The sequence below is a fragment of the Notolepis coatsorum genome (genome assembly GCF_963971535.1).
Source record: "Notolepis coatsorum genome assembly, chromosome: 3".
NCBI classification, from domain to species: Eukaryota; Metazoa; Chordata; class Actinopteri; order Aulopiformes; family Paralepididae; genus Notolepis; species Notolepis coatsorum.
In genome coordinates this window covers 58981304-59003896 of record NC_140167.1, presented here as the reverse complement: position 1 = coordinate 59003896, position 22593 = coordinate 58981304, and the positions used below count along the sequence as shown (strand labels likewise).

At 42.8% G+C, this 22593-nt stretch overlaps 1 protein-coding gene across 1 annotated transcript in view; it reads right to left on the bottom strand.

Moving 5' to 3' along the window:
• Positions 1–22593, bottom strand: part of kiaa1109 (KIAA1109) — a 347797-nt gene that overhangs the window by 217340 nt on the left and 107864 nt on the right. The window contains exons 21-26 of the mRNA XM_084310762.1: positions 18168–18305; positions 9423–9599; positions 8304–8432; positions 7866–7985; positions 5294–5634; positions 4560–4819 (exon numbers count right to left, since the gene is read on the bottom strand). Coding sequence (XP_084166888.1) covers positions 4560–4819; positions 5294–5634; positions 7866–7985; positions 8304–8432; positions 9423–9599; positions 18168–18305 — 1165 coding nt within the window. The remainder of the gene's footprint in view (positions 1–4559; positions 4820–5293; positions 5635–7865; positions 7986–8303; positions 8433–9422; positions 9600–18167; positions 18306–22593) is intronic.

Sequence of the window (22593 nt, the reverse complement as noted above, 5' to 3'; positions counted from 1 at the left end):
TAATAAAAATAATATATATATATATAATATTAATATAATATAATATAAATATAATAATAATAAAAAAAAAGATTAAAATAAAATAAATATCATATTCTCAAAATAAACTGACGGGCCAGAAATTATTGCTGGCGGGCCAATTTCGGCCCGCGGGCCGCCTATTGCCGATCCCTGACCTAGAGGCTAAATGTTATCTATAGCACCTTTAAATGTTATGTTGCAAATTTGGTGACCTTGTGGAAACCAAGGACCTCAACATTTAACCCATCATGTACACCTGCATATACCAATATACATTTACATTTTGTCATTTAGCTGAAGCTTTTATCCAAAGCGACTTACAAGTTTTGTACAACAAGACAGCAGGAAGGGTACAACTCTATCAGCTGAGTAACAATGTTCATCAAAGTGTTGAGTGCTATAGTGTAGGTTTATTAGTACATTAGTGCATGACAGTAAGGTTAGTTAGGGTTAGGGTAAAAAAAAAAAATGTTAATTAAAATGTATTTCAGATAATGAATATTCAAATAATATAAGTCTAAGATAGCATGTACAATAATGCTGTATATACTATATACAGGGTATCTGCAGGTTTAGCCCAGTCAGATTTAAGGCTTTTTAATACTTTTTAATGCCACTCAGAATGAAGTTTAATACCAATTTCACAATAACAAAATGGCAAAAATCACGCAACGACACCAATTAGTTTAAGTTTAGGGACACATTGGTGCAAAGATGTTTATTAAAACATAAAGGAGTAAGTGGATTGGATGAAACTAAGGGGTGACAAACATAAATATCTCTCCGTCTCTCTCCCTCTCTCATGTCAGAAGTCACCTCGCTGGCAGACTGCCGTCCCTCTCTCTCTCTCATGTCAGAAGTCACCTCGCTGGCAGACTGCCGTCCCTCTCTCATGTCAGAAGTCACCTCGCTGGCAGACTGCCGTCCCTCTCTCTCTCCTGTCTCTCTCTCATGTCAGAAGTCACCTCGCTGGCAGACTGCCGTCCCTCTCTCTCTCCTGTCTCTCTCTCATGTCAGAAGTCACCTCGCTGGCAGACTGCTGTCCCTCTCTCTCTGTCTCTCTCATGTCAGAAGTCACCTCGCTGGCAGACTGCCGTCCCTCTCTCTCTCTGTCTCTCTCTCATGTCAGAATTCACCTCACTGGCAGACTGCCGTCCCTCTCTCTCTCTGTCTCTCTCTCATGTCAGAAGTCACCTCGCTGGCAGACTGCCGTCCCTCTCTCTCTCTCTCGGTCTCTCTCTCATGTCAGAAGTCACCTCACTGGCAGACTGCTGTCCCTCTCTTTCTATGTCGCTCTCTTCAGGGGTTTTGCTGCCACTTCCGCCATTAGAACAGATTAGATTAGATTCAAATGTATGGTCATTAAAAAGCACTTAGTAGTTGTACAGTACAACGAAAAGAAGTTTGGCCTTCAACCAGAGTGCAACTGTAACAGTAAAGTGCAAAAGTAATATACAATGTACAGGTGATTAAACTGGGTATATAGCATATATTCATTAGTACTACTATTGAGTAATAGTGCTAATCAGATGTATGTACAGAGCTGTATTAGAGTAGTATTAATTAATGTGTACAGTCATACAGGTATAAAGACACTAAGACACCCACCCACCCTCTCCTAATGGACAGTCTCCTCCCCACCGTATGTATATATTTTCTCCCACCCACCCACCCCCTCCTAATGTACAGTCTCCTCCCCATCATATGTATAAATATGTAAATGTAAATATGAATTAAACCCAGATTCGGCTCAAATAAGGGACTAAACACGTTTCGCAATTATGCCACATCAATGTGGAACGCCCTACCCAAAGCTGTAAAGGAATGTGGATCACTACCCACTTTCAAAACCTCTCTCAAGGGACACCTACGGGAGACTGCAATTCAACACTGGCCCCTGTAAATATCCTAACCCAACCCCCTCCAATGTACAGTCATTTACCTAGTATGGTTGTCAATAGTCCAATGTACAATTTTGTTTGTTTGTACAGTGTCCCCCCCCCCCCCCTCAATGTACAGTTTTGCTTGTTTATACAGTGTGCCCCCCCCCCCACCTCCAATGTAGATTACCCAGTATGGTTGTCAATATCCCAGTGTACCCAACCCCCCCCCCACCCAACCTCCTCCAATGTACAGTTTCTACGTCAAATGTATATACTCCCTTTTCCTGACTCCTTCTGTATCACAAACAGTACTGTATTTGCAAATCTGGTATGTCATAAATGTATAGATGTAGCAGTACTGACTATCTGTATGTCATGTATGTCATATATGTCCTGATGAATTGAAAATGGGGGACCCTGATGTAAACAAGACGAAAGTCTTTCTCTGGTCTGCATCCCCTTAACAATTGTGTGTATTGAGCTGTACTGTATTGTACCCATTCTGCAATCTGTTAATAAAGTTTTCAATCAATCAATCAATCAATCATATATTTTCTGTTGGGATCTCTGGGTAACAGTACTGTATATTTGCACATCGTATATGTCACAAATGTAACAGTACTATATATACCTGTATGTCATGTATGTCCCTATGTCATAAATGTCATGATGTCACGTACAGTATGTTCAGTTGTGTATGTCATAAATGTCACTATGAATTGAAAATGGGGGACCCTGATGTAAACAAGACAAACGTCTTTCTCTGGTCTGCATCCCCTTGACAATTGTGTATTGAGCCGTACTGTATTGTACCCATTCTGCAATCTGTTAATAAAGTTTTCATTCATTCAAGTCTAGCCAGCAGCGTAACTAAGAGTAAGTAAGATATATGTACAGATAGATATAGTATTAATAGGTTGAATGAATGAATGAAAACTTTATTTAACAGATTGCAGAATGGGTACAATACAGTACGGCTCAATACACACAATTGTTAAGGGGGTGCAGACCAGAGAAAGACGTTTGTCTCGTTTACATCAGGGTCCCCCATTTTCAATTCATAGTGACATTTATAACATACACAACATACATGACAGGTTGCCGGTAGTCCTACCTAAGATGGCGCAGCTGAGGTGGAGGCAGGGGCCGAAAAGAAATGCGAAATACTAGTTTGCAGGCGGGTTTTGTTAATAGAGGTATGCTTAGAGCTCAGCATGTGCGACTCGACTGCTTTCACTCCCACCGTCCCCAGTTTAAAATCTTGTTTTGCAGCAGGCTTCGCTGCTAACGTTATGTTAGCTATAGCCCCTTTCGTGACTGTGATGCACGCCAAAGCATATTGGCGTGCATCACAGTCACGAAAGGGGCTAAGTTAGCTATAGACTCTGTTGCTGAAATAGTTCCATGATGCAAACAGTGGGTTGTCGAGCCAGTTCTCGTAAAATTTGCACTTTCCCATAACTAAACGCAACGTTAGTGCTTGCTAACGTTAGCTATAGACTCCGTTGCTGAAATAGTTCCCGACAAACACACCTCTGTTGTTTCCGCCCCATTCCGGTCTTCGTAAAAAAAAAAAAAAAGTCTGACTTTATCTCCCATTAACCGTTTTTCCCCAGATTTCATAATGAAACATAAGATGACATGGTATTTTATCTTTCCTGTCTATGGCATTTTTTAAGACCTCTGAAAGATGGATTTAAGACAAATTAAGGCCTTAATAGTTGATAAACAAATTTAAGACTTTTTAAGGATCCACGGACACCCTGTATATATATATACTTACTGTATATATATATTTATCCACATCTGTCTGTGTATACCTGCATATTACATATCTGTAGATACTATATATTTTTTTTGTATCCACTTTTTCTCCCCATTTTCTATTTTTCTCCCATCCCAATTTCGTATATCCAATTCTTCCCTCCCCTGTCTTGAACGTTGCTAGACTATGCCTCCCACTGGTTGGCTGTAGTGAGGATAGAAGCCTTGCATCACGTGTCCCCTCCGGTACACAAGGAGGCAGCCTGTCGCATCTTTTCACCGCAGCAGCTTGAGCTCTCAGTGGCGAGGAGTAACGCGTGGGAGGCTCACGATGCCCCCGTCACTTCCTGCTTCCGTCGCACCGGCGACCAAACCGACCTGTAGGAGTCGCTGTCCACAACGTCCAATCCCCACCCACCGGCTTTCCCACCCTCTAACACTTGCCAATTGTGTTAGTATGAACGACCGGCCAGCCGGTAGCAACGCCGAGAGCTGGGCTCGAACCCAGCGTCTCCTGCGTTAGAGGCGAGCGCCTTGCCCACTGCGCCAATCAGCCGCCCGTGTAGATACTATATCTGTACATATCCCTTACCTACTCTTACTAGTTATACCGCTGGCCAGTATGACTACCAAAGTGTATACCTGTATCACTGTACATAATAATACTATAACACTGTACATACATCTGATTAGCACTATTACTCAGTAGTACTCAATTATATATTTTATATCCAGTTTAATCACCTATTTATAAATAGTTTAATCACCTGAACATTGTATATTGCACTTTACTCTAATCTTGTTTTAGGTTTTTTTTACCGCTATCAAATAAACTGCATGGTCATAAAAAAGTTACTTGTTTCAGGTGCACGAAAATGCTAATCGGCGTACCGTCGCCGAGCTTGGGCGTCTCCTTGGTGATGATCCACTCTCCAGGCTGCAGCAGGGACTGGCCATAGCACATATCAGCCTCTGTGCTGGAGGCACAGGAGAAGGCGGAGGAGGAGGAGGGCGTCATCATCTCCTCCAGCCTGAAGAAGTCCAGGCCCACATTGGTGCCTCCGAAGAAGCGGCAACCCCCCAGGCAGCCACAGCGGTTCCTGTTGCGCCTGTTCCTGAGACTGACCTCGTCTGGCCAGAGAAACCACAATCTGGAGGGAGGGAATGCCCCCAAATTATTGCATTTATGTTTCATGGACTAAACTGTAAAATAAATCTGACATCTTAGTCAAATGTGAAAAATTACTCTAAACAGCCATCTAGAATCAAATCAATGCTCGAGAATTTATTTGAAATCAAATCAAATCATGAGCTTTTCCGAATCATGCACCCCTAATATAAATATTCTAAATCTGAGATACAGCAGGAGAGCAGCCAACTCCCAGCTCCCAGACAAAAACACAACTGATGAGATTATGGACAGAATCGATTGGGATGATACCAGCTGGAGGATCGAAAAACAGCTTCCAGGTTAAAATAACCACACTTATCCTTTGATGAAGTCATTCTAAACACAAATCAATAGAGATCCCCTTCCCACCTACTCCATCAGGTCAGAGCAGAAAAAAATCTGCCAGCTGATGCATAGTGTAGGCAGAAAAGCAAATCCTCCGTCCCGCTCCTACCTCTTGGTATGGGCGTCGTGCAGCTCCAGAAACTGCCTCTGAACTTCACACTTGGCCGGGTGATCGGCGGCCAGGGCGATGTCTGCCGTGATGAGGTTAAAGTTGACGGAGCCGGCCTCCAGCCAGAAGGAGCGGCGCAGGACAGGGGGCTGGCCAAGGCCTAAACCCTGCCCCCCCGGGCCCAGCCTGACCCCCTCGCTCAGCTGCTGCTGCTGTTGTTGTTGTTGTTGTTGTTGCTGTTCAATGTACTGGTTGATGTTGACGTCCTGCACCACAGCACTGATGCCTTCACCCACAGCTTGGTTGTGCAGGTTGCAGTTGGCCAGGCGAATGGCACCCGTCTGGGGGGTGAGGGGGGAGAGAGAGAGAGGGGGCAGGAAAAAAGATCATGCATGTCATTGGTTTCCAAGGACGTAGCACAATCTAATTATAAGTTCAAATAAAACATTTAAAATTAAAAGTAATGTACACAATTTAGTATACAATTTATTGATACATAAGGCCTATTGAACAGAAATTGTACATGTGGTAGTGAACTAATGATTAACAAATATGGGTAAATGGAGATTATGTTTAGAATAATTAGGTTTATTCCTGGAGGAAAACCATCCACTACTGTACATCATAGATCTCCATCTCGTCCATTTGTAACCAACTCTGAGCCCTTTTCGTTTACTATAATAATAATAATAATAATAATAATAATAATAATAATAATAATAATAATAATAATAATAATAATAATAATAATACATCTATTTTATATAGCGCTTTTCCAGGTGCTCAAAGACGCTTTACATGGGCAGGAGAGACAAACTATGGCAAAAAACACAGAACAAAACAGAACAAAAATAATACATGACAAAATAAAATAAAACCGACAGAATTAGAGGTCAAAAGCAAGATTGAAAAGGTGAGTTTTGAGGGCTGATTTAAAAGATGTCAGGGTGTTTGCAATGCATCACGGATATGGCTGGGGAGGGCATTCCAGAGGGAAGGGGCAGCAGCAGCAAACTATAGGGAAGTGTGTTGAGTTTAATTTCACTGATGTTTAATCGCACGTACAAAAAAATATTAAACTACACAAAGATATTAATGCCGGTATAAAAAACGGAAATGTACTGATGAAAAAACAATCCGTTTCGTACATGTTGACTGCAAGCAAGTCATTGATAAGCGACGGGTGTATTAGACACATAGCCATTGTAACTGAGGGGTACAATTCCCTGACTGTATTGAATAAGTATGGTATCATTAAACCACTACTGCGTTATGTACATTACTACTGGCCATACAGTACACAGGTATATGTGATGAACACCCCCACAATAACACGGCTTAACAAGAAAGTACTGTTTATAATAATATTTATTAGAAGAGCACCAAGATTATCTTACATTATTTATTAAGATTGAGAGTTGCGCTTGTAAGGCGAAGAATGTGCATGAATAGGTCAAGAGCGTAAGTCCATGAGCATATTACGCAGGGGATAATTAATACCACCTGTAACATAAGAATTATATATGGTACACTAGTAGGTCAGCTGGAGATACTAAGGGGGTTCCCTCCGGTTGTAAGCCAGCAGGGGGGAGGAATGTTCGAATGCAAAAGTCTGGATCAACGGGGAATCAATAAGCTCCAGCTACGGGAGGCGGTACATTACTCCCTTGATCGGCAGACGAAAGCAGCAGCTATAATCCAAGTATGCGCGACAGCATAGGTGAAAGCCAGCCAGCCTCTCCTAGAGACGGGCTCGAGTGATGCTCCTCACGGGTAAATCCCACACAGCAGCGGGGTAGACGGTTCTCTGCTCCAGCAGCCACGGTACCAAAGCAATAATCCAGCCGGAAAAGGCTCTGCATTCACCGGTGTAGATTCTCCGGTGCACGGTACTTCACATTTAACTAGGTCGAACTTGACGTTATTTCACTAAGCTCTGACACTTTTACTATCCTATTCGCACGCGGTTATAATTGCTCTATTTAGACGCAAGGTTGCTCACTTCACTTGGTCGTTGACTCGTGATGAAGGCTTCAACTTGTTGGGTTAACTCGTTTGAGGGTAACTTGACTTTAGGCTAAGTGCTGCTGTATCCACCTGCGCCGTATTTATACGTACGGTGAATAATCTAGTGCCAACCTCATTTCTGTCTCGTATTACTGCGCAAAACCGGGCATGTTCAGGCATGTCTTAGCGGTGACTTTGAACTAGACATTGGGGGTATGGCCGTGGCGCCTAGGGGATCGCTTCCAATAGGAGAACGAATATTATGGTCTGTCCTGTACCAGGTAAAGGGATATTCCGTGTCTATGTACAAAGAATATACAAGGGATATCAAACGATATACAAATATTATACATGGGATCTCAGGCAATAAATATATATATTCGGTTTAATCTGACCCTTTGTAACAGCCATAATTTAAGATATAGTTTAATCGCTCGCAAATGTGCTCGTCCTCCCATTGATTAACGTGCTGGCATCCAAGCGATAAATCGTCATATCCGGCTGGCAACCAATGTGTTAATAAAGAATAAATTAAATGTAAAAAGTGATGTTTGGCGCGAGTTACCTTGACATTGGCAGCACAGCCATGCTCCACGATGAAGAGGTCGGCCCCATCCACAGCCAGGCGCGTCATGGTGTACTTCAGCTCTTCAGAGGTACGACAATGTCCAGGCAGACAGGTCATCTGAGAGAGACAACTACCAATTCAGCAACAACAAGCTTCTCCACAGTTGCTCTAAAAATACCTGTGCGGTGATTGATTTCATGAAAATTTTATTAACAGATTGCAGAATGGGTACAATACAGTACGGCTCAATACACACAATTGTTAAGGGGATGGAGACCGGAGAGAGACTTTCGTCTTGTTTACATCAGGGTCCCCCATTTTCAATTCATAATGAATTGTAAGTAAGGGTGCGATTAGTACCGTGCAATCCATTCTTTGTGGATCTAGCCCACTGTGTGTTTTGTTTCTCATTGTGAACATGTGTGTTTACTATACCTTATTGTCACAGATACGACGGTCTACTCCATGCTGGCAGATGACTGAGGTTTTGGGCTGTTCTAGCTGGAATTCCTTGGACACCACATGGAACACGAAGTTCTCTCCCCACTCTACTATGCTGGCCAGCTTACCATACACACACACACAGAGTGGAAAGTCAGTCGATATTATTCACCTAATGTAGACATTACAGTTCAAAAGGCTGATACTGGTACCAATGCAGTCTCCCCTACCCTAGGCATTAGTGGACACCGCGCCCACCTAATTGGGATCGGTCACTAATCTGCCCCCCCGCCCTGCCTCCCCCTCCCAGTTGATGGAGATACTCGCATCACTCTGTGAATTTGTTTTCCCTATTTTTGATGCGGTCGCACCACAGTAATAGCTGTGGATAGTGTAAATGCTGACGCAACACTCTTGTAAGGCTAGAAATCAGAGAGAGAATGAATGGGGACTTACACCCAAATTATGTTTATAGTCTAGCATTGTATGAACCAGCATTACAATCTCATATTGGGTGTAAAAGCTCACAAACATTTTATATAAACTCATAAAGCCTCAGATTTTACATCCCAGTGACATCACCAATCTGTAGGGTTCTCTCTCTCATATCTAGATTTAGGAATATTTAGGAGAGAGTGGTGCAGGTGCATGTTCACAAATACTGACTGAACTGTCTTAGGGCACAGGAAGAACATATGTGAATTATTACATAAAATGCACATATGTTTAAATATTCATATATGTTCTTCCTGTGCCCCAGGGCAATTCAGTCAGCATTTCTGAACATGCACCACTCGCTCCTAAGGCTTTAAATCAAAACCCTTTAATACATGAAAAGAAACACGAATTTATTGCGTTTTACAAAACGTTATTGATATCTTGAGAGAGGGCTAGAAGAAGAGGTTTGGTTTGTCTCTGTCCCAGTTTTTCCATGTACAATTTCATTCCATGTTCTGAATGTGTTAGATTCCACCACCAGTACACCCAATTCAACGTAATAAGCTATTGATTTGCTGAACCAGGGCGCCGTTTCGTGCTGCAACAGTTGAAGAACCTGAACCCCAAATCTGCCCACCCAATCGCCGACCCACCCACCCACCCACCCACACACACCTGTGGGAGAGTGACCCTGCCAGTGAGCGCCCCAGCCTGCATGTCGATGAGCCAGGCGTACTCCAGTGTATTGCCGACCAGGGGCAGACCCTGGGCAGAGAACAGTGCGTGTGCCCTCATCTGGAGGCCCGACAGGCTCAGGTGGCCGTCCCTCAGCACCGCATCCGCCGTGGGCCGCTGAGGGAGTCAGAGTCAGTGAGACACATGAGCTTCAACTGGAGTGATTTCAGGAGAGGGAGGCCTGGTTAACCACCAGACAAGACCATAATAATAATAATAACCATAATAATAACATTAACAACAACAACAACAACAACAACAACAACAACAACAACAACAACAACAACAACAACAATAATAATAATAATAATGTCAAACACAAACGCATTAGGCAAACATTGCACTCATCAAGACACGATAACTGCAGAGGAAGACAGCAAAGGACTACTGCAAGGGAATACATACATACATACATACATACATACATACATACATACATACATACATACCGTACTTTTCGGACTATAAGCCGCAGCTTTTTTCCCCATTTTTCGACCCTGCGGCTTATATAACGGTGCGGCTTATATGTGGACAAAACCCGAAAATCGAAATATTGCTTTTTTTACTGCATTGAAATGTTATTTATCCTTATTTGCTAAACTTAATACAACTTGTAAATGAGTTAATTCTTGTTATTTGTCCGACAGTATTGTGTCCCAATGTCATTCTCTGTAGAGGTGGGAGTCATTCTCTGTAGAGGTGGGAGTCATTCTCTGTAGAGGTGGGAACTTAAAGCTCAATATAAGAGGCCATGCACCACCACCCACAGAATCGAGAAGGAGCAATCAATCTGTCAATCCTTTCCGTGTCCGGGCCGGGTGAGGTTTCCCGTGTTGAGTCAAATTAAGCTGCAGGCTCCACTCCTTACATATGGTAATTAAACATTAAAACACATGCGGCTTATAGTCCAGTGCGGCTTATATATGTACACATCATTCAATTTAGCTGCTGCGGCTTATAGTCAGGTGCGGCTTATAGTACGAAAAGTACGGTACATACATACATACATACATACATACATACATACATACATACATACATACATACATACATACATACATACATACATACATACATACATACATACATACATACATACATACATACATACATACATACATAACCTCAGCACATATGGGATGTAAGAGATAACAAGATCATCCGCCGCCATGGCCTCAGCTTCCACTCCTATGCTGACGACAGACAACTCTACCTCTCCACCAAACCATCCACCCATCTCCCCCCACACTCGCTTATCAACTGCCTTCTTGAAATAAAAACCTGGATGTCATCTAATCTTCTCAAACTCAACAACAATAAAACTGAGCTCATGGTTGTGGCACCCAAGGCCATGCTCCGGAAGGTTGGGGATCTCACCCTCAACATAGACTGCTGCTCCATCTGCCCATCCCCAAAGGTCCGCAACCTGGGCGTTATCCTGGACTCCACCCTTTCCTACCAAGCCCATGTCAGTTCCGTCACCAAATCCGCCTTCTTCCACCTCAGAAACATATCCAGACTCCGACCATCACTTTCCGACTCCACAGCTGAGACCCTCATCCATGCCTTTGTAACCTCCCGCCTGGACTACTGCAACGGGGTCCTGTCCGGGGTCCCAAGCAAAACCCTGGACAGGCTCCAGTATGTTCAAAATTCAGTTGCCAGGGTTCTAACCCGCACCAAACCCTGGCAGCACATCACCCCCACCCTCATCCACCTCCACTGGCTCCCCATCAAATCCCGCATCACCTACAAAACCCTCCTGCTCACCTACAAATCCCTTCACGCTCTGGCACCTCAGTACCTCACTGACCTCCTCCACCCCTACACTCAGTCACGGTCCCTAGGATCCACGGACACTGGTCAGCTCTCCATCCCCCGAACCAGACTGCAGACCTTCGGGGACAGAGCTTTCAGTGTGGCAGCTCCCACCCTCTGGAACTCCCTCCCCGCAGAACTCCGCACCGCCCCAACTCTGGACTCATTCAAAAAAACTGCTCAAAACATCTCACTTTATATGTATATGTTGTGTCTGACCACTGTCTGTTACTAGGCGCTATATAAAATTAAGTTATTATTATTATTATTATTATTATTATTATTATTATTATTATTATTATTATTATTATTAACAACCCTGAAAAAATATCAATCACAGATTGGCAATAACTTACCAATAGTCATCTATGACAATGCTCTCCTGAGACTAACTGTGTCCTAACTAACTGTCAGTCAGTTTGATTGCTTTGTTTTCTCTTGGAGTGTCTTAACACATTGGGCGCCAAGGACGAGTTAACTCGTTTTTGGCCGCAATGCGCTGAGTGCCAAGGACGAGTAAACTTTTTACATTTTTTTTTAGTCATTACAGGTTCACGGACCTCAGTGTTACCATAGGAAATCATTCTGAGGTTCCGAGAGTGCAATACCGGCCGCATCCTGCTAGGTGGCAGTATCGCCCACCCTTTTAAACCTTATTTCACACCGTGTGTTACATCTAAACCGCACCGGGCGGAGAATTTTGGTCCCGGCAAGCCTAACAACAGCGGTTCACCCGATCACATTGGAACGCGTCCATGGCCATCGATGCATGTGTTGTGCCGGATTATGTCGGGGCCCGATGGATACCAATACTGAAAATCGCGATCAGACAATTGGAACTTTTATCAGACGCCCTGTTCCTATTTCCTTCCCGTCACTTGCGTTGTAGGATCGGATTTACATGATGTAACAAGTGCATATTTAACAGATTCGGTGTGGACAGAGAGCGTCCGATGCAGCTCGATAGTCAGGCGCTCGCATTTAGTTAGGACATGGCGTTACAGATAATGATGTCAGCTGCAGGCACAAAAGACGCTTTTAATGGTTCTGTGGAAAATCCCAGCATAACCATGGACCTTTGTTCTGGATTCCCGATTCTGATTTGATCACGAGTATTTTCCCATAGTCTATTTTAAAACATTGTACTCGCAATGACTATTTTCCCACCGGCACTTTGGCGACCTCTAGCGGCTCGGTGTGCATATTTATTAATACAATATATAGATGAAATGAAAGCACTATTTGTTGCCTGTCGATAGCCCTTTCAGGTGACGAAATCCATTCAGCGGTTCTCGAGTTGCATGCCGATATGTGAGGCGTGCGCCGAAGTACACGGTATTGTACAAATACCACCTCAGACTCTTGAGCCTCTAACTCCGTCAATCATTTGGCGATCTCGAAAATGATTGGACAGGGTTGTAGCCAATGACTGTGGCTTTCCAATGATACCTCCAATGTACGAATCAGGGATCTAGGTGAAAAGTCACAAGCAAAAACAGGAAGAGAAAAAACGCAGAATGAATTGAAGTCTATGAGGAAAAGGAAACCAGGAACGCTACACAGTTTACCAAAATCGCATAATTTTTTTTTGGGAAATACTACTTCTGGACTACTAACTACTACAGAAAAATGTGAGTAACAAGTTCTTCTACAACTCAAGTTCAGACCTATGTTACTCTATTTCATTAGCACTAAAAGTGAATTTTCTTTATTGTATCAGAAACTTCAGAATGTCATCTTTCAAAAGAGACCAGGCCATACATGTGCTATAAGTATAAAGTATAGTACCGTACTTTTCGGACTATAAGCCGCGGCTTTTTTCCCCATTTTTCGACCCTGCGGCTTATATAACGGTGCGGCTTATATGTGGACAAAACCCGAAAATCGAAATATTGCTTTTTTTACTGCATTGAAATGTTATTTATCTGTTCCCTTATTTGCTAAACTTAATACAACTTGTAAATGAGTTAATGTTATTTGTCCGACAGTATTGTGTCCCAATGGGAGTCATTCTCTGTAGAGGTGGGAACTTAAAGCTCAATATAAGAACGGCCATGCACCACCACTCACAGAATCGAGAAAGAGCAATCAATCTATCAATCCTTTCCGTGTCCGGGCCGCGTGAGGTTTCCCGTGTTGAGTCAAATTAAGCCACAGGCTCCACTCCTTACATATGGTAATTAAACATTAAAACACATGCGGCTTATAGTCCAGTGCGGCTTATATATGTACACATCATTCAATTTAGCTGCTGCGGCTTATAGTCAGGTGCGGCTTATAGTGCGAAAAGTACGGTATTTTGGTTTGCAGTCCTCAAAAACTAAAACTAAAATGACCACTTTTGGGGGCGATTGTTAAGAGGTTAAATACAAAACTGCCACAGTTGACTTTTCCTTCTCTTTTTGAATGAGAACAGATCACACATTTTCTTTCTTGGTTCACTTTAGCTAGAAACGTTTGAGTTTTGATTTACATTGACGTCTTCCATTACAACTTTCTCTTGTGGATCCCAGCTTGGGCCTTATGATGAAAAGCCTAATATAGAATTTTATCAGATTTACTATTCGTTGAATGTGATCGGTTTGATTGTGCTCTGTTTTCAGTCTCTAAAAGCTGCTCCAGTGTGGTAGTGATTGAAAATCACCAGGTGTTTGTTTGTCGCTTAACTCATTCACTGCCAACAACGATTAAACTCGAACCTAGGGCTTCACCCGATCGCATTGAATCGTTTTTTTGGGACCATTATGCTGTGGTGGGTTATGTCGTGGGCCAAATGGACATACAATCTACCAGATGGCAATCAAATAATTGGAATATTCGTTTTGGAATCCCACAGGCCACAGGTAAGAGCAATTTAACGTCAATTTCAGCTAGATTGTGCCTTGTTTTCATAGCCATCGCCCTGTATGTTGTTGTAATAACGAATGCCGTTATTGACAATCAATTAATGAGAAACGACCCGCCCCCCCCCCCTTTCATGCATTTATGATGGAACATAATACCAATCATATGCATTTGATTTTTTTATTGTAGCGTGTGTAGGGACGAAATGCCAATGGATTTAGTATAATACACGTCGTGGGCTATTACTAGTCTCCCAGGAATTACCCTAGATCGCTCTAAAACCATACTTATATTCACCACGGTATAAAACGGGAATGTATGGATGGATTTTTTTTTCTTTTTCACATATTGAACGATAGATACTCGATGTCAAATGGGCCATAGTATTGTATCCATAGCTATAATATAGAATATAGTTATAGCCCTGCAAAAAGGTGACAGACTCCATTGGTTTAATGCGTGGCAGTGCATAGCCATATCACGGAAACAGCGTGGCAGCCAATGAGTTAAAATAAGGCACTATTGAAAACGTGTGTCTTTTAAAAGGAACACTTCAACATCTTGAGAAATTCACTTATTTGCCATCTTCCCCAGAGTCAGATAAGGTTAAGACAACACCAAAACTGTCTTATTTATATGTTGTATGTTGTGTATTTACCACGTGTTCTGGCTCTCCCCTCGTCCCCAGGCTTTTCAATAGGCTCGTCCTCCAAAACCTGTAGTTCCTCCTCTGTAAATTCTGGTTCAAATAGATATGGTTCTGCATCTGTTCAGATGAGTAATTATCCTCACCCTCTCTTACAAAGTTGACCAGGATTAGTAGTAGTAGTAGTAGTAGTTTATTTTTTTCAGTCATCAAAAAAAAGTACAATATACATCATCATTTATCAATATTTGATTTTTTACAGTGACTGAAAAAGGTACAGACTGAAGCATAGTGCTTATATGTGCCTGTCCTGTCGTTCTTCTGAAGGTTTTGTTGTCAAATTGGTTTTGTAGACGGAAGTTACAACAGGGCTTTTGAGATGCTGCACGCAATTACTGCAATGCATGTCAAGAAAATATCTCCAACCGTGTATCTGCTTGGAAAACTAGTGTCTTGTTTTTACACTGTTATTGGTACACCTAGTAAATACATAAGATACAACAAGTAAATAAGAGCCGTTTGTGCTAAGCAGGCTAGTGTGCCAACAGATCTCTATCTGTACTGGACGCACAGAGACAAAATTGCTTGCTATCCATCTTGTCTCTGAATCTGGCGAAGATGGCAAATAAATACATTTTCCAAAGTGTTCCTTTAAGCAATTGTACTGTAAGATGTTCACCATTCAATTCAATGTCGCAATGTCTGTTCGTGTTATCGGTGAATACATACATTTACATTTACATTTAGTCATTTAGCTGACGCTTTTATCCAAAGCGACTTACAAGTTCTGTACGACAAGCCATCAGGAAGGGCACAACTCTATCAGCTGAGCAACAATGTTCATCAAAGTGTTGAGTGCTACAGTGTAGGTTAGTTTATTAGGACAAGTGCATGACAGTACGGTTAGTTAGGGTTAGATTTTTTTTTTTTTTTTTTTTTTTTTTAATTCAGATAATGGTTGAAGAAGTGCGTCTTTAGTCGACGGCGAAAGATTGGACGTGATTCGGCTGTCCTAACTGGGGTGGGTAGTTCATTCCACCATTGTGGGGCAAGGACTGAGAATAGGCGACTTCTCTTTGATGACCCTCCCGGAGCTTGGATAGGAGTAGGTCTGAGGCGGCCAGAAGATGCAGAGCGTAGGGGTCTTGAGGGTGTGTAGTTAGAGACCATTGACCGGAGGTAGGCGGGAGCGGTTCCCTTTGCCGCACGGTATGCTAGGTCGAGGGCCTTGAAGCGGATTCGTGCAGCAATGGGGAGCCAGTGCAGGTCCCTAAGAAGTGGGGTGACATGGGCCGACTTCGGTAGGTTTGAGATCAGGCGGGCCGCTGCGTTCTGAATAACTTCCCAGAGCAAACCTGGGAAATTAACTCAGTGTTTAAGTGTTCGCAAGTCTCTTGTGGATGCTCAGTTGGAGTGTTCACTTGAAAGGCTGAAACAGACCATTTACAAAGAGACTGGCGTCTAATACTTGGCTTAAATCAGGCTCAAGTCACATTCCACTATAAAACGTGTCCGTTTTACATAATAATGAGAGGCACATGCCAAAACCATAAACACTTCTTATCCCATTGGTGAAGGTGAATTCTTTAGAATGCGTGGCTGGATTAGCTGGCTATATTGAGGAAAGCTCTCTGCTCTGGCCACCAGTTAACACCCAACCCATGACTAGGTCATTCAACGTGTGTGTGGCTGCATGTGGCAACATGTTAAAGGGGAACTCCAACATTTTGGGAAATTAGCTTATTTAACATCTTCCCTGGAGTTAGACAAGAAGATACATACCTTTTTTGTCTCTGTGCGTGCATTTTAGCTTTGGGAATAGACGCTCCGTTAGCATAGCTTAGCTTCATCACTGGAAGTGAGTAGGGGCCGGAGCCTTACAGTGCCTTACAGTGTATTGCAAGGTCTGACATTGACCAAACTTGATATGCATGACCTTGGTGGGCTCTAGGTCAACTCCTGAAAAGGGCGTCAATGTCAGACCTTGCAATCAAAAGTTAGGGGGCACACTGAAATTATGGCAAGGGTTATTAGCCCCCTAACTTTTGATTGCAAAGTCTGACATTGACCCCCTTTTCAGGAGTTGACCTAGAGCCCACCAAGGTCATGCATATCAAGTTTGGTCAATGTCAGACCTTGCAATACACTGTAAGGCACTGTAAGGCTCCGGCCCCTACTCACTTCCAGTGATGAAGCTAAGCTATGCTAACGGAGCGTCTATTCCCAAAGCTAAAATGCACGCACAGAGACAAAAAAGGTATGTATCTTCTTGTCTAACTCCAGGGAAGATGTTAAATAAGCTAATTTCCCAAAATGTTGGAGTTTTCCTTTAAGTACAATTTCTACTTTAAAAAGACATGGGTGGCCAGAAGGAACGGACACGGTTCTCATTCAGTTGTTTATCATTTTCTCTCCTAGGATGAACCAACTGCCCGATGTGTGGAATTAGGCAGTCTCATGTTTGTCTAGTCATTGGAGAAATGGTCGTAGTTGAGGAATAGAAGGACTAACCTCCACACAGCTGATTTTACAGGCTTGCATAGTGAATTCAACTACGTGAATGATGTTGTGAAGTGGCCAATCACCAAAAACATATGAATACAGATTTATTACCGTAATTTTCTGACTATAAGCCGCACCTTTTCCCCCCATTTTTCGACCCTGCGGCTTATATAACGGTGCGGCTTATATGTGACTCAATGTGACCAAACCCGAAAATGTAAAAATCGAAATATTGCTTTTTTGACTGCATTGAAATGTTATTTATCTGTTCCCTTATTTGCTAAACTTAATACAACTTGTAAATGAGTTAATTCTTGTTATTTTTCCAACAGTATTGTGTCCCAATGCTGGTGGGAAGACTGTAATTAAACATTAAAAGACCTGCGGCTTATAGTCCAGTGCGGCTTATATATGTACACATCATTCAATTTAGCTGCTGCGGCTTATATTCAGGTGCGGCTTATAGTGCGAAAATTACGGTATATATCATGGTTTTTTAAGGCTAAAATACTTTCCTTATTGGATTGTATTGGAGCCTGGTGAGAGGATAAAGCACAGTGCTAAATTACTCAATACTAGAGGTACATACCGAAGGTAGGTTAAAGGCATATTTCAGTGTTGAAATTCAACGTACGAGGAACAGGGTAATCTCAGGTAAGTTTAGCTAATGAGCTGCTGACCTGGTAGTTGTCGCTGATGAAGATGTGAACACAGGTAACGCTAGCTTAGCTAATGAGCTGCTGACCTGGTAGTTGTCGCTGATGAAGATGTGAACACAGGTAACGCTAGCTTAGCTAATGAGCTGCTGACCTGGTAGTTGTGGCTGATGAAGATGTGAACACAGGTAACGCTAGCTTAGCTAATGAGCTGCTGACCTGGTAGTTGTCGCTGATGAAGATGTGAATGGGAGAGAGGACCAGCTGCAGCATCGTCTCCTTGTAACCCTTCTTCATCTCAAAACACAGACGATCCAGGAAGCCTGACGGACCCTCCGGACCCTCGCTGCTACAGTGCTGGACACACAAATGGACAATGGGATTAAAGGCCCAATAGGGATTATTTTTCACCATCTACATTTGGGGTATATTCCCATACATTCTTGAATTAGTTGGTATGTCTGTGGTAAATATGCTTTTTGGAGCTTTTGTAAAGAATGTTTTTTCACAACACATTACCAATATAAATAAATCTTTCACAGCCACAAAATACAGTGAATACAAACAAACACTTGTATTTACCAGTCGTCTAGTGTTGTATCAAGAGCTCAGTCAAGCAACTAGAAAATGAAACCATGTCTCTATTCTTACTTCTTATTTTTGACAGTTTCAATCTGGATCATTGATTGGGCTTTTAAAAAGGAAAAGGCAACGGATGATGTTAAACGCCGAAAATACAATTGGGGTGGAGGACAGATGCCTCTGGAATACACTGCATCCCCGAAGGCAAAGGCAATTTTGGCTATTTGACCATGTGATTCATTTTAGGAAACCTCTTCATATGATTTCTCAGCAATGACCACAGCTCCCAACCAGCTTCAGAATACTCACACACTTGATGTCATCTAATGAATAAACTGGCTAGGATTATGGATCATTTTAATGAGAACTCTTAACCCTTCCGGGAAGTGCATAGGCCATGCCACCCATTAACCCCATGTAAACGCTCACCTTGTTTGTAGAGCTAAACGGTTAAACCTATATTTTATATTATAGCTATGGATCTAATAACGCTGTCGATTATCAGTGGGTTTCTTCCGGTCAACATGCAAAAAACAGATACTTTTTTCATCAATACATTTCCGTTTTATACCGTGGTGAATATGAGTATAGTTGTAGAGTGATCCTGTGTAATCCCAGGGAACTCCGTCAAACAGCCGTTTTGTGAAATCCACTAAACACGTTGCCATTTCTCGCCTGATTATCGAATCATCCTGAAATCAACGCTAGATTATCGGTATTATGTTTCATCATGCATGCACAAAAGGGGACGGGGGAAACCGGCCCTTCGTGCTTTGATTGCATCCAACGGCACACACGCACGCTATGATCGCGGCGAAAAAATCTTCGGATCAACGCAAGATTGGTAACATATAGTCCTTACCTCGTCTATGATGTACTGCAAAAAGAATAATCCAATTATCTGATCGCCATTCCAAATACTGGTTGCGGTAGTGTGTCCCACGTTTACCACCAAAGAAAATGAACGGGCGGGCGGTGGAGCCTCGTCGATGCATCGTTATGAGCGCTTGCCTTGCTGGAGTGTTTAGACCCCGCCTGCACGCTGCAGCTCGGCCAAGAAAACAAACCACATAGTTTCAAATGGAGTGCAACACAGTCCTACACCATAGCAGGATGAATTATGAGTGGAAATAACGAATAAAAGAAATAACGATCATAATAACGAGTATACTCGTTGTTGGCGGCCAACGTTTGGCGGGCTATAACGAGTTAACTCGTTTTTGGTGCAGAAACGGTTAAAAGGTACGTTCAGAACTTTGGAACTTCATACTGGATACCCGCCACTCCGGCTAGTTAGCCATACAACTCACGTAAAGTAATGGGGCCATGTTTTCAGTCTGTAAAAGCCCTAGAATAAACATGTTTGTCTATAAAGCTCTTAATGGTAAGACCCCCTTTTACCTAGCAGACCTCCTCACCCCCTATACCAACGTCAGGGCCCTCAGATCAGCTGAAAAGGGTAGCCTAACCACCCGTAGGTCCAACTTCAAGTCTGGGGGGGGGGGTGTGCTTTTGCTGTCGCAGCCTCTGACCTCTGGATCACAATCCCCACGTCCATCAAATCTGCTCCCTCCATCAAGTCTTTTAAATTTAAGCTCAAAACTCACCTATATTCCTTAGCCTTCCCTGACTCACTGACTCTTGCCTTGTTGTTCTGTTTCTTTGTTTGTTGGTTGTTTATTTTCCGTTTATTTATACTTTGTACTTTTTATTTTTATTTTTTGCTACGCAACCCACTGTGAAGCACTGGTTGACAAGTGCCATGTTTAAATGTGCTATACAAATAAATGTGATTGATTGATGGAAAGTTACTCCACAGTGCACCCAGAGCATGGAATATGTTCAGGTGCTTTATACAGTGGCCCCATTAACTTGACATTAGTCTTCTGGCTAACTAAGGAGGGGGATCCAGTATAAAGGACAGCTTGGATTGTGATGCGAAAGGAGTCTACTGTTCCACAACATCATTGAATGTGCGCACCTCAGCCTACAACACCGGGCTCGTGACAGGCAACATGGACGAGCACAAGGCGGCGCGCTACAACCTACGGAGAACAGTGACAGAGACAAAGGGGCGGTACAGGGATAAGGTGGAGCTTCAGTTTGAACAGGCTGATTCCAGGGGTATATGGCAGGGCCTCAGAATAATGACAGACTACAAAGGCCCCCCCCCCCCCCCCCCCCCCCCCCCCCCCCCCCCCCCCACTGAACACCGATGTCTCCTTGGCAAATGAGCTAAATACTTTCTATGCACGGTTTGAGGCTGTTTTACAGGCCACTGCAAAAGAGAGTAGAGCCACTGCTGATGGAGACTCAGTGTTCAGGTTAACAGAGCATGAGGTGAGGAGGACCTTTAACACTTTCCGCGCCAGACCCGATGATAGTCGGGTTAACTCGCCGAACGTTCAGCGCCAGACCCGAGTATAGTCGGGTTTTGGCCGTTATTTCTTTTATTCGATATTTCCATTAATTATCCATCCAGGGAGCCTGGTGTTATCATTGGGAATGGGTCTGAGATCGCAAAAGTCCAAGACCGCCGCCTGGTAGGTTGCGGCCGGTATTGCACATCCTTTGAAACTGTGTATTGGGGTGTGCGTCGATTATATAGGTCCGGGCGGACTTTTCCTTGTCGGGCATGACGAGCGGTTATTATAACGCATGGATTGATACAAATCAAACACTCCCGATTCATGTTCTTTGGTGGATTCGACATCAATACTTGGAATGGCGATCAGATCATTGGAATATTCTTTTTGGGATACATCCTAGTCAAGGTACGGGCTATATGGTATCAATCTTGCGTTGATCCAAGAATTCCTTCATTGCGATCAGAGCGTATGTATGTAATGTACTGTGTAACGTATTCCGTTGGTGACGATCAAAGCATTAAAAAAAACGACCCCCCCCCCCCCCCCCCCCTTTCATGCATTCATGATGAAACATAATACCTATAATCTAGATTTGATTTGAGAATAGTACCTAGTCCAGGCAAGAAACGACAACGCTTTTAGTAGAATACACGCATATGGCTATTACGCAGCCTTTTGGGAATTACCCTAGACCGCTCTAAAACTATACTTATATTCACCATGGTATAAAACGGGAATGTATTGATGATTTTTTTTTCTTTTTCACATATTGAACGATAGATACTCGATGTCAAATGGGCAATAGTATTATATCCATAGCTATAATATATAATATAGTTTTAGCCCTGCAAACACTGCGGCGTATTCCTATACTTTAAAGCGTTGGCCTTTCAACCACACAGTAAACAGCGCCCTCTGGCGCTGAATGAGTTAAGAAAGTGAATACCAGGAAGGCAGCAGGACCGGCCGGCATCCTCAGTTGCATCCTAAAAGTCTGTGCCGACCAACTGGCCCCGGGTATAGGGAGGTGTAGTGGTTATGTCATTTGCGTTTTTTCCTGTTCCACCCTCTGTTCCACTTAATGTATTTCCCCATTGACCATTTCTAAATGGGCTCGTTTTAGATAAATAAAGCATTAACGTTGGCATGGTGTACCTTTCTGTGCGTATTTATCCACAATTTATAGCTCAACATGAAAATATTGGCAATTAATCGTAAAGGTAGCAAAATAACGTTTATGTTTTCGTTCGCTGGGAAACTACACTGCTATTTAGCGCTGCTGACCGACGTCACCACAGCGTAGCCTGCCTCCTGCCTGTAGTCAGTCACAGACCTAGGATCAGATTTCCCTTACATTCCATAAGCTTAACAATTCGTAAAATGGGAAAATAACTGACCCTGAATCTGTGGCTAGTATCTGTTTCACCCCAACACTAGTGTTACAGGCTGGTCTACAGCTGATTGTACAGCTACACTTGCAAACAACTAGTGCTCCGGTGATCATAGCCATTTATCTCTAAAGCTAACCACTATTTGTAAAAGCCACAACCACATTTGTATTTATAATTTAAATCGTATAACGTTATTTCGCTGCATATTAAATCACTGTAAATACTAATGTAAATCATTGTTTCATTGTACATATTGTGTATAGTTTATATTGTTTTTTACATGACGTTAGTAGCTAGCTAGCT